This window comes from Equus quagga, chromosome 13 (assembly GCF_021613505.1).
Source record: "Equus quagga isolate Etosha38 chromosome 13, UCLA_HA_Equagga_1.0, whole genome shotgun sequence".
NCBI lineage: Eukaryota > Metazoa > Chordata > Mammalia > Perissodactyla > Equidae > Equus > Equus quagga.
The window spans coordinates 92220243-92231993 of record NC_060279.1 but is presented as its reverse complement, the minus strand read 5'-3'; the positions used below and the strand labels follow the sequence as shown (position 1 = coordinate 92231993).

General features: G+C 59.1%; 1 protein-coding gene across 1 annotated transcript; it reads left to right on the top strand.

The window, feature by feature from the left end:
- Positions 1-2882: 2882 nt before the first annotated feature.
- On the top strand, positions 2883-11254 carry GIPR (gastric inhibitory polypeptide receptor). Its single transcript, XM_046683355.1, has 14 exons — positions 2883-2983; positions 3943-4077; positions 4482-4581; positions 5137-5244; positions 5792-5895; positions 6565-6668; positions 6873-7017; positions 7761-7920; positions 8129-8189; positions 8520-8589; positions 8709-8797; positions 8890-9028; positions 10930-10971; positions 11048-11254. The coding sequence occupies exons 2-14, from the start codon at positions 4006-4008 to the stop codon at positions 11252-11254; spliced, it is 1401 nt and encodes a 466-aa protein (XP_046539311.1). The 5' UTR covers positions 2883-2983; positions 3943-4005.
- Positions 11255-11751: the final 497 nt, after the last annotated feature.

The window sequence follows — 11751 nt, the reverse complement described above, 5'->3', positions numbered from 1 at the left end:
TTCCAGACCTCATCTCTCTGTAGTCCTGAATCTCAGGGGGCCATCTCAGCCTCCCATTTCTGGCCTCAGTCCCCATGGGGTGCCCCTTCTCCCCATCTCTCTCTGCCTCATTTCTCCTGCACCATCTGCCAGCACTCCAGGCGCCCGCCTGCTCCCCGAAGGCTCTGCTTGGCCGGGCAGCCCCATGGGGGGAGCCACAGGCCCTCCAGCTTCCTCCCCACCGCTGCATTCCTAGATGGGGGGTGGGGTGGGGGGTACTGCCTGGTCATTGCTGGGGCGGGGGGCAGGGGGGGAGACAGCAGCCTGCAGACCCAGGACCAGGGGCAATGGAGAGAGAAACACACAGACACCCGAGAGGAGATGGGAAAAGAGGCGAGGAGAAAGAGAAACCTTCAAAAGAGGCACAAAAAGTCTGACCTGGAGCACACGAGAGAGCAGAAGTGAGGAGAGGGGCAGAATGGAAGCTGCAGGAAGGAAGAGAAAAGCCAGGCTGTCCCTCAAGAGGAAGGGCCAAACAGAGGGGGTCTGGAGGAGAGGAGAAAGGAGAGAGTCCCACCAAAGAGAGGAGGGGCGTGAAGAAGGATAGACAGCAGAGAGAGAGAAGTGCGTGGGGAGAGGGCCCGGCGGCTTCTCTGCCGGAGTTTCCAGAAGCCTGGATCATGGGAATCGGAGAGGGTGGTGTGGCACCCTCTGTGGTCTTGCTGCCCCCTCCCCAGATCCTGGGAGATGGCGGGGGCTCTCAGGAGGGCTGAGATAGGCCGGGGACCAGGCAGGGACCCAGGCATTTTCCGCTGGGCTCCCCCCACCCGCCTCCGTGCTCTGCTCTGCCCTGCGTTCTCCCAGGGGGGTGTGAGCTCTCAGCAGCTGCTCACCCACCCCCAGGCTCCTGTCTTGCTCATCTCTCCTCAGGGGGGGCCCATCTTTCATGTTCTCTCCCCCTCCGCCCCGCCCCATCTTCATCTCTTAATGTCTCTGTCTCTTGGTTTGTATCTATTATCTCTGTCTCTCTTCCTTTATCTCTCTATCTCTGTCTGGCTCTGTGTGTCTCTCCCCATTTCTGTCTCTTTCGATGTCTTTCTCTTTGTCCATCTCTTTCTCTTGGTCTCTCTTGTCTCTGTCTCTTCCTGTCTTTCTCTGTCCTTGGTTTCTTTTCCTGCCTCTCTCACCACCTCAATTCCACTCCATTGCTTCCCTCCACCCCCCTCCCCCGCCCTCCCCTCCCCTCCCCCTCCCCAGCCTCCCCCCACCTTCCCATCCCCAGCCAAGGGAACTCCAGGCCCTCTTGGGGCCAAGGAGAGACTCCCTCCCAAGCCCAGAGGTGCCGGGCCATCTCAGACCCTTTTCCCTCCCCACTCGTGAACCGTGAAGCGAGCCTTTCCCAGGACCCAGAAGGCGCCAGGAATGTGGGGCAGAGAGCAGGGAGGTGGGCCAGAGGCCAGGAAGCTGGCGTCCCCATGCCACTCCCCTCTTCCAGATTCGTCTCCTGCCAGCCTCTGGGGCTGGACCTCATGCCACCCCTTACAACCCGCCCCTCCCAGGGCCTCTGGGCCTCAGTTTCTCCTCTGCAAAATGGGCAGACTCGCCTCTGTCCCATTTATTTTATAGGTCCCAGGGGAGTGCGCCCTCACGAATGTTAACAGTGTGATTGATGTGGTTTGTATTGAAGGAGGACGAGGCGCCGAGAGCTGAGTCTCTGTTTCTAAGCCTGCCCATCATGTCCAGATGTTCCCTATATTTTAGGGCAAAGGAAGACACTGGAGATGGAGATGGTGAGAAGGTGTGTGACTCAGTGATGACTGTGGCCAGGCGACCATGTGAGGCTGTGGGTTGGTGTGGGATTGTGGGATGATGGTGTGTGATCCTGCGTGTAACTGTGTGACCGTGCATGACGGGGGGATGGTAGCATCTCGGTGTGACATGTGTGTGACGATACGTGACTTGTGAGTGCGGGTGAGGCCGTGATGGAGAGTTGTGTGTCTGTAAGACCGTGGCACTGGGCGTGACTGTGTGAGTGAGGGTGTTGGTGCGACAGTGTGACAGCGGGAGCTTGTGAGAGTGTGTGCCTTAGTGACAGTCGGGGAATGTGTGTCGCTGGGATGGGCCTGGATTCTGTAGTTGATGGTGTGAAGTGTGCGAGATGATGCGTGGGAGCATTAATGCATGTGCCTGTGTAACATTGTGCGTGACATTCAGACTGTGCCATTAAGGGATTATATGACCGTGAGGAACCATGTAACTGTGTGCCTTTATTGAACTGACGCAACAATCATTCTTTGAGTTTCTGCTCTGTGCCCAAACCTGTGCTGAGTGACTCTGGGGACCCGGTGGGGACCGAGATGCCCTGGCGCCGTCCTCCCAGGGCAGTCAGGCTGGTTTCGGGGAGACAGACGGTGTTTGTGACGTGACCCACTGATGGTGTGATGGACACTGTATCACCAGGACTGTGGGAAGCTGTGACTGTGTTCCTGTGTGAGTGGAGGAGTCCACACCCCTGGCATGTGGCTGTGTGTCGCCGTGGTTGACCACCCACCTGTGGGTGAGAGACTCTGGCTCTCTGGATGTGACTGTGGATTGTTCGACTGTGAACGAACCTGAGGAACATGTTCTGTGTGATTCTGTGCCCTGCCTCTCTGTGGCTCAGAGCACGGGGCTGCGTGTGACACTGGGCGTGGCCGTGTGACTGTGGCTGTGTGTGCGATGGCTGGATGGGACAATGTGAGAGACTGTGCCCTCGGTAGGGGGGGTCCTTGGGACGATGACTGCGTGACTGCTCTCCCATGTGACCTCGAGTGCCTGTGACACTCACACGCGACTGGCCCCCTCTCTGGGTCTCTGCCCCAGAGCTCCCCCGGCCTGTTCCCTGGGCCGCCCTGGCCCCGCCCCCTCCCACCACCCCAGCTGTCACCTCTTCCAGAGCCCAGGCAGGCAGTGGAGGCAACAGCAGAGGCAGCCACGCCAGGAGCGAGAGCAGGGCTGGGGACAGGTAAGGGCTCCCCCAATCCCAGCCCGTTCCCCCTGCCCCCTTGCCCCCCACAAGTCTCCGGGTCCCTCTCTCTCTGTTTCTTAGCCCATGCCTTGGTCCCTCTGTCTCTCTGTGCCCACAGTCTCTAGCCTCCTTTCCGTCTCCTGGTATCTCTGTCTCCATGTCTCCCTCCACGTCTCTATCTTTTCTTTGTCTCGTAGCTCACGTTATTTCTCCATCTTTTGGTCTCTGGTCTCTTGCTGTGTGTCTCATTCAGTCTCCATTTCTCTCAGTCTCTGTATGTCTGTCTGAGGCCTCTCTGACTCCCTGTCTGTCTTTCCCCAGCTCCCTTTGATCTTCCCTGCTTCTGCTTTGTCCTCCACACTGCACGGTGAAGGGGGGGGGGGGGGCGCTTAGACCGATTTCCAGACATCGAGGCCCCTGCAGACCTAAGCCCAGGGTCTGACGCCTCTCGAGTCCCTAAGGAGAGGGTTGTCCCATTGATTCTGGGCCTTATGCACAGGGGGAAAGTTTTAAAAGGTCGGGTTCCCACGGCGATTTGAAAACCCTTTGGGCTCAGAGAGTGGAAACTCCCAGGGTCATTTTAAGCTCCGTGCCTCACGGTCTCTGTGTCCTCCTCTCCGAGGCCGGCCCCAGGTCCCCCGGAGTCCCTAGGTCTAGACTCCGGGGGACATTAGCGCTTCGGCCCAGCGCCGCTCTAGGGCAACCCAACCGCGCCCTCTGCAAACAGCCCCTTCCGCCGCCGCTCCCCCAGCAACGGTGGGGGCCGGGCCCAGGAGTCACGTGTTGGATCCCGGACTCGCCCACTCCTCACGCTCCCCACTCCCCCGTCCCCAAATCATCGCGCGTGGGGGCGGGGGGCTTCCTCCGAGTCCACTCATACGAACCCAGGGAGCCAGGTGGCGCCGGGGCTGGGGGCGGAGGGCGGAGGCTCCTGACTCTGTTCTTGAACCCTTCAGGCCGGACTGGGACTGTCCCCGCGTGACCAGACCCTTGGCCCCCCATGCCCCGCCGCCCTCAAGATGCCGACCTGTCCGCCCTGGCGGCTGCTTCTGCTGCTCTTGCTGTGGGGGCTGCTGCTCGGGAGGGCGGAGGTGAGGACCCGCGGAGCCACAGGAAGTCAAGGCGAGGTCTGGGGACCGTTTTAAGTCTCCCCCTAAGGCAAAGAGAGTTTTAAGACAGCCGCGCTTGACCAGATTCAAATTTTGAGGGTTGTTTCCCGACCCTCCTCTTTCTCCCGCAAATCCTCCTGATGCTTCCCAGCCACTCACTCCCTCCTCTCATTTTCCTGAAGGTTTTCAGTCCCCCACAGCAGCTCCCCTGGTGGTTTCTAGGCACCCCTCAAGACTTAGAAGAAGTTTCTAAGCCACTCAGAACTCGTGGGCAAAACAGACAGCCCCTCCAAGTCCCTCTAGGGTGTTTGTGGCCACACGAACCATCCTGCCTGGGAGCGGGGGTCGCTGGGGTGGGGGTGGTCCTCCCTTCTGTCTCTCCGTAGACGGGCCCTGAGGGGCAGACGGCGGGGGAGCTGTACCGGCGCTGGGAACGGTACCGCAGGGAATGCCAGGAGACACTGGAGGCCGCGGAGCCCCCAGCAGGTGTGACTGGGAAGGGGGTGGGCTGCGGCTGCGAGGGGTGGGCTTGGGGCGGGCCTAGGACTGACGAGAGGGGCCTGAAGTCTAGGGTGGACGTGGGCCGGATCGGGGAGGCCTGTGCGGGGAGGACTTGGCCTGGATGGGAAGGCCCTGCACTCAGTGCGGGACAGGGGCGCAACTTGGGTTAGCTGGAAAAGCCCGAGAGGTGGCTTGAAATGGGCGGAGTCTTGGGTGGGGCTGCGCCAGGTGGGTGGAGCTGCGCCAGGTGGGTGGGGCCTGGACTGGATGCGAAGGGGCGGGGTTGGGGCGGAGCCTAGGAAGGGGCTCGCCGCGTGGGAAGCATCTGCCATGGGAATTTGCTTGGTGGGAGGAGCCCAGATTCGGGCTCGGAGAGTGGGCGGGGCCCTGGGTCTGGTGGGAGGAACTGTGGCGGAGCAGGGACCGGCCCACCCCGGGTGGTCGGGGCCAGGGCGGGGCTTGGGCCTAGAAGGCGGAGCCCCCTGGGGCACGCGGTGCAGGAGATCCACTCCACGTCTGGCTCTCACACCCACCCCCCAGGCCTCGCCTGCAACCGGTCCTTCGACATGTATGTCTGCTGGGACTACGCTGCACCCAACGCCACTGCCCGTGCATCCTGCCCCTGGTACCTGCCCTGGCACCGCCATGGTGAGGTGCCCCCTGGATCCCGGGCCCTCGAGATGCAAACAGTTCCTAACCCTTGTCCCAGACGCCACTCCCCCGCAGCTCACCTACACGCTGTCTCCAGCTCCTCTCTGTCCGGCTGCCTGTCTCCTCCCGCCTGCCCAACCCTGGCTGGGTCCTGGCTCTGTCACGTAAAGCCCCTTCTCTGTCTGTATACCTCTCTGAGGACCACCCGGTTCTTATTTTCTCTCCTTTTCACGGGTCTGTCTATCTCTAGGCGTCTTGCTCTTCCATGCCTACCGAGCTATGTGGCCTGGGATAGCTTATTTAATTTCTTTATGCCTCGATTTCCTCATCTGTAAAATGGGGTTTATGATAGTGCCAATTTCATAGTCTTGTTATGAATATTAAATTAAGAAGTGTAAAATGCTGTGTAAGGGTTTATCATCATCATCATTGTCATCATCACTTTGGCTCTCTCTCTCTCTCTGCCCTTGTCTCATATTTTGCCTTTCTGTCTCCATCTCTCTGTTTCTCTCTGCCTCTCATCCCCTCCCTTGTTTCCGCACAGTGGCCACAGGTTTTGTCCTCCGCCAATGTGGCAGTGATGGCCAATGGGAACCTTGGAGAGACCATTCTCAGTGTGAGAACCCAGAGAAGAACGGAGCCTTTCAGGTAAGAAGAGGTGAGGAATTCCAGTTAGGATGTCCAGGGAGAGGTGAAAAGGCAGCAGCCTCTGGCTGATTCTGAAGCCTCTTGTATAGTTCAGGACTACTGTTCAGGTTCCAAGTGATGGAAACTCAATTCAGACTTGCCTGATGGAAAAAGAAAGAGAAATGTATCAGCTTCTGTGATTGAAAAGTATAAGACTACAGCTTCAGGCACAGTTGGATCTAGGTGCTCAAACGATATGGTTGGGTATCTCTTTGTCTCTCACCCTATTGTGCTCTGGTTTTCTCTGTGCTGGTCTCACCTTTTCCATGGGGTGGAAAAGATAGCCCCATTAGCACCAGGCTCATATCCCACCAACCAAAACTGCGAGGAGACTGAGTTTTGTTCTCAATAGCTCCAACCTTATGCCCCAGGACTGACTCTCATTGGTCTGGTTTGGGTCATATGCCCATCTTGAACTGTGCATGTGTGTGAGATAGAATGCTCTGATTGGCTGGTCACATGCCCAGCACTCGAGCTGAGGGATGGAGTCAGCCCCATTCCAACAAGGGTAGGTGGATCCCCAAGAGAAAATTGGGGTACTGGGCACGAACAAAGAGCAGATGCCCTTCCAGCCCCTCTCTGGCCCTGGGGGCAAGAGCTGAGCCCTGTTCCTGTGTCCTCCTTTCCCAGGAGCAAAGGCTGACCTTGGAGCGGCTGCAGGTCGTGTACACCGTCGGTTACTCCGTGTCCCTTGCCGCACTGCTGCTCGCCCTGCTCATCTTGAGTTTTTTCAGGTGGGCCCCCCAGCCCTGAGCGGTGGCAGCAGACACTGGGCCTCATTTTGCCCAGGCACCACCAGCAACAGGCATCCAATGGTGGTTCCGTGGGAAGGACTGGGCGGGGGGGGGGGGGGGGGGGGGGGGGGGGGGGGGGGAGGGGGCTTTGGGGGGCTGAGGCCAGGTCTCCAGGGGTCCCCAGACTGCCCCCCAACCCCCCAGGCGTCTGCACTGCACACGGAACCACATCCACATCAACCTGTTCACATCGTTCATGCTGCGGGCAGCGGCGATCCTTACGCGAGACCGCCTGCTACCTCCTCCCGGCCCTTACCCCGGGGACCAGCCCCCTGCCCTGTGGAACCAGGTGAGCAGCACCTCTCTCTTCCTCAAATTGGGACTCTGCCTCCCCTGCTGGGGCCACGATGTCCCCAGTCCCTTTCCCGCTTCTTACGCTATCAACAGTTTCTCTCTCTTGACCCCTCCAGACACATAGGGAGAGGGACCTTCCCAGCGCAGCCTCCCCCGTCCTTGAACTCTCCCGCCCCATCACCTCCTTTACTGGAATTTTCAATCCCCTTTCTCGTTATCTCACCCATCCCTGGACTTTCTCTCCAGTGAGACAAGCCCCCTGCTGGAGGCGAGGCAGTGACAGGACGGCAGAAGCTAACTGGTGGGGGAACTTAGAAACCACTTGGTTACTGGGAGACAAGGTGGGAGAGACTAGAGGCTGGGGGCAGAGTCAGAAAAACTATCTGGTAGCAAATCGGCCCACAGCAACAATTAGGAAGCCGCCAGATGGGAGAGTCCACCGGCTGGCGGGAGAGTGGGGGATGAGAAAGGAGAAACCTTTTGATAGGTGGAGTAATTTTCAATTCATAGGAGATGAGGTGGGAGAGGCCATATTTGGGGGGGGGGCGGGCTAAGCGGGAACTCTGATAGCAAGATGGGAGTTAATTGTTAAAGAGGATAGAGTGGGAGGGTTCATATAGCAGAAGGTAACAGGGAGAGAGAAACCAGCCGGAGTGCGAGGACAACCAGGTGGAGGAAGGCTCGGGGACACCCGGGGCGGCCCTGACTGCCCCCTCCCTCTGCCTGGCGACCCCCTAGGCGCTAGCTGCCTGCCGCACCGCCCAGATCGTGACCCAGTACTGCGTGGGTGCCAACTACACGTGGCTGCTGGTGGAGGGCATCTACCTGCACAGCCTCCTGGTGCTTGTGGGACGCTCCGAGGAGGGCCACTTCCACTGTTACCTGCTCCTCGGCTGGGGTGAGCCCCGACCCTGTCCCCTGCCCGGCGCGTGCGCCTCCGATGCCCCCACTACCCTGCTGGTCTACCTCAGGGGGTCTCCTCCCCTCTCTAGGCTTCTGCTTCCCCACCCTGGCGGGGCAGTTCCGCGGGTCTTGGGCCTGGCGGGGCCCGTGCGCGCGCTGACGGCTGCGGCGGGGTTGGGGGGCGGGGGTCGGGGTCTGCGCAGGGGCCCCCGCGCTTTTCGTCATTCCCTGGGTGATCGTCAGGTACCTGTACGAGAACACGCAGTGAGTCGCCGGGGTCGGGGCGGGGCCTGGGAGGTGGGGGGAGCTCCGAGGGACGTGGGCGGGGTTTGCTGGCCACGTGGGGCGGTGCTGCTGGCGCCCAGGGGCTGGGAGGGGACTTGGTGGGGGTCTGAAGGACTGGGGAGCTTGGAAAGATTGTGTTCGCGGACTCCTGGAAGGGGCGGGATGAGGGCGGGGCCTGGATGGTAACAGGCGGGGTTAAAGGGATGTGGGTGTGGCGCTAAGGGCGGGGGCGGGGCCTGGGGAGGGAATGCGCGCGATCCGGTGAGTCCGGGGGATTTTTCTCTCTTAGCTCTACTCCCCCTCCCCTAGGTGCTGGGAACGGAACGACGTCAAGGCCATTTGGTGGATCATACGCACCCCTATCCTCATGACCATCTTGGTACGGCCAGCCCCGCCTCCTCCAGGTCTTCCTCGGGGATTTCTCATCCTAAGCGGGGCGCCACCCTCTGCTCCCCAGGACGGGATCCGGGCTGCCTCAGCCTCTGTCTCTCCTCGCAGATTAACTTCCTCATCTTCATCCGCATTCTTGGCATCCTCGTGTCCAAGCTGAGGACGCGGCAGATGCGCTGCCCCGACTACCGGCTGAGGTGAGGGAGGGCGGTGGGGGCGGAGGGGAAGGGGGCTGGGTGCGAGATGGGGGACCCGGGTCCGCGGGAGCACTGCCACCCTCTCCCCGCAGGCTGGCTCGCTCCACGCTGACGCTCGTGCCCTTGCTGGGCGTGCACGAGGTGGTGTTTGCTCCCCTGACGGAGGAACAGGCCCGTGGCGCCCTGCGCTTCGCCAAGCTCGGCTTTGAGATCTTCCTCAGCTCCTTCCAGGTGCTCAGGCGGGGGCAGGGGCTCCACCCCTCGACCTTGGCCTCCTTCCCAGAGGGACACGTGGCCGCAGTCATCCTCTGGCGCAGCCACTGAATGGGGTGTGAGGATGGGATTGTGTGCGTTCATCCTACACAAAATCCTGAGCTAGCGCTGTCCAGGGCGGGGCGAGCAGCGGGAAGAAGGACAGGAGATGGGGCAGCATCCCCATCACTGCCTCCTGGTGAAGATCGGGGGCTTCGAGGCCAGGAGGGGCTGGGGCCAAATTCGCGCCTGTCACTTCCTGTCTCTGTGGCCTTCGCCTCAGGCTTGGAGCTATGAGAGGTGCCTAAGGTGCAAAATGTAAAAAGGTGCTCGCTCCAAAGTTCCAGGCCAACCCTGCCCTTCCTTGCCCTGCCCTAGTCCCCAAGCTGCTTTACCTTGTTGGGCCTCAGTTTGCTCATCTCTAAAGTGAGGGCAATACCAGTCTCACCTCACAAGGCTGTTCATTCATGAAATTCAGCAAACATCCATCGGACACTTAACTATGTGCCAAGAACTCTTCTAGGCATACTGTGGGGATAGAGCCGAGAACCAAATGGTCCCTGCCCTCAGGTGGGGGACAGACACTAAACACGCTACATAAGTAAAATATACGCAATGCCAGATGTGCCTAGAGGGGGGGAAAAGGAAGAAAATAGAGGTGAGGAGCAGATAAAGGGTGGGCTTCTAGACGCAGGGTCAGGGAAGTCCTGGCTGAGAAGACATAGGAGCAGAGACCCCAAAAAGGAGAGGGAACAAGCCAGGCAGATCCCTGGGGAAAATGTTCCAGGAAGAGAAACACCATGTGCAAGGTCCCTGAGGCAGGAGAGGGTACTGTCAAGATGGGGGAAGGCCAGCATGCCTGAAGCAGGGGGAGCCAGCGGGAGCAAGGGGGACAGAGGACAGAGGTACCACGGCCGCCCTTTGGGCCAAGTGAGGACTGTGGCTCTTTCTCCGAGGAAAGCAGGAGCCCCCGGAGGACGCTGAGCAGAGGGACACGATCTGAGTTAGATTTTCATAGGATCATGAAAAGTAATAATAAGATATTATCTTAATAATAATGCATAGGGTCCGGCCCAGTGGCGCAGCGGTTAAGTTTGCAGGTTCCGCTTTGGAGGCCCGGGGTTCGCCGGTTCAGATCCCCAGTGCGGACATGGCACCGCTTGGCAAGCCGTGCTGTGGCAGCCATCCCACATATAAAGTAGAGGAAGATGGGCACGATGTTAGCTCAGGGCCAGTCTTCCTCAGCAAAAAGAGGAGGATTGGCAGCGGATGTTAGCTCAGGGCTAATCTTCCTCAAAATAATAATAATAATAACCCATATAAATAATTGATTTGTATGAATTTATCAAGTAATGTATTAATTATACATATTTTATATTCATTTAAATTATACGTAAAACGTATAAATTTATACAAATGTAAAACTATTGATTAAAATTAATTTATTAACATATTAAATAATGTTAGAATACGACTAAGAAAAAGATTTAACGCTATTTGCCAGGCTCTGTAGCTCCTTACATACTATTCATGCTTCTGTTCTCACAACCACCCACTGTATTACCCATTTTCCAGATGAAGAAACTGAGGCACAGAGGGGCTAAGCAGCTTGCCCCGGTTGGGAAGAAAGTGGGGAGTGGTTATCACACGCAGGCAGCCCACCTCCAGGGTGCGCGGTTCTTAAACTCCAGCCCTGATTACGCAGCAAATCGGCCAGAGCGAGGGGGGAGCCGGGAGCCAGGGAGAAGGTGACTGTTCGAGTCTAGGCCCCGGGTGGCGGCAGCCAAGGTGGTTTGGGGCCTGCCCGGGGTCCCGGATCACTGGGCGCGTGTTTCCAATCCTGGCCCCGCCCCCGATTTACCTTGTGCCCGGTCTGGCAGGGCTTCCTGGTCAGCATCCTCTACTGCTTCATCAACAAGGAGGTAGGCAGCCCTCCCTCTGGCGGCCGCGCAGGGAACCGCGCGCCCGGCGCCGCCTCTGAGCGCCGGCCCGTTGCAGGTGCAGTCGGAGATCCGCCGCGGCTGGCACCGCTGCCGCCTGCGCCGCAGCCTGGACGAGGAGCCGCGCCAGCCCCCGGAGCGCGCCTTCCGGACCCTGCCCGAGGGCCCCGGCCCCGGCCGGGTCGCCAGCGGCCGCGCTCTGTCCTCGGGGATCCTCCCGGGGCCTGGGGATGAGGCCAGCCCGGTCTTGGAAAGTTACTGCTAGGGAGCAGTGTTCAGTTAGCACATATTCATTGAGCGCCTACTGTGTACCGGGCCTGGTGTGGAGGGCGCTGGGGAAATGGGGTGGGGGGAGGAAACAAAAGACAAGGTCCCTGTTCTCCTAGAGATCACAGCTGAGTAAAGGAATCAGACCGTGAAAACAAAACGTTAAGTTATGTATACATGCTGTGGAATGGCTTAGGAAGAAAAATTACAAGCAGGCCTAGGGAGGTCCGGGAGGGCATCTCCGAGGAGGTGTCATTTAAGCCATGCCTGGAAGAGGTGAAGGAGACAGCTTTGGGAAGAATCAGTGGACAAGATTCTAGGCAGAAGGACCTAGCATCTGCAAAGGCCCTGGGGCAGCTTGGCCATGTCTGAGGAACAGAGAGGCGGTCTGCGTGGCTGGAGTGGGATGAGTCAGAGCCAACAGATGGAGAGGGAGAAGTCGGCAGGGGCACAAGAGTTGGGATTTTATTCCAGGTGTGTTGTAGATTCTTAGCG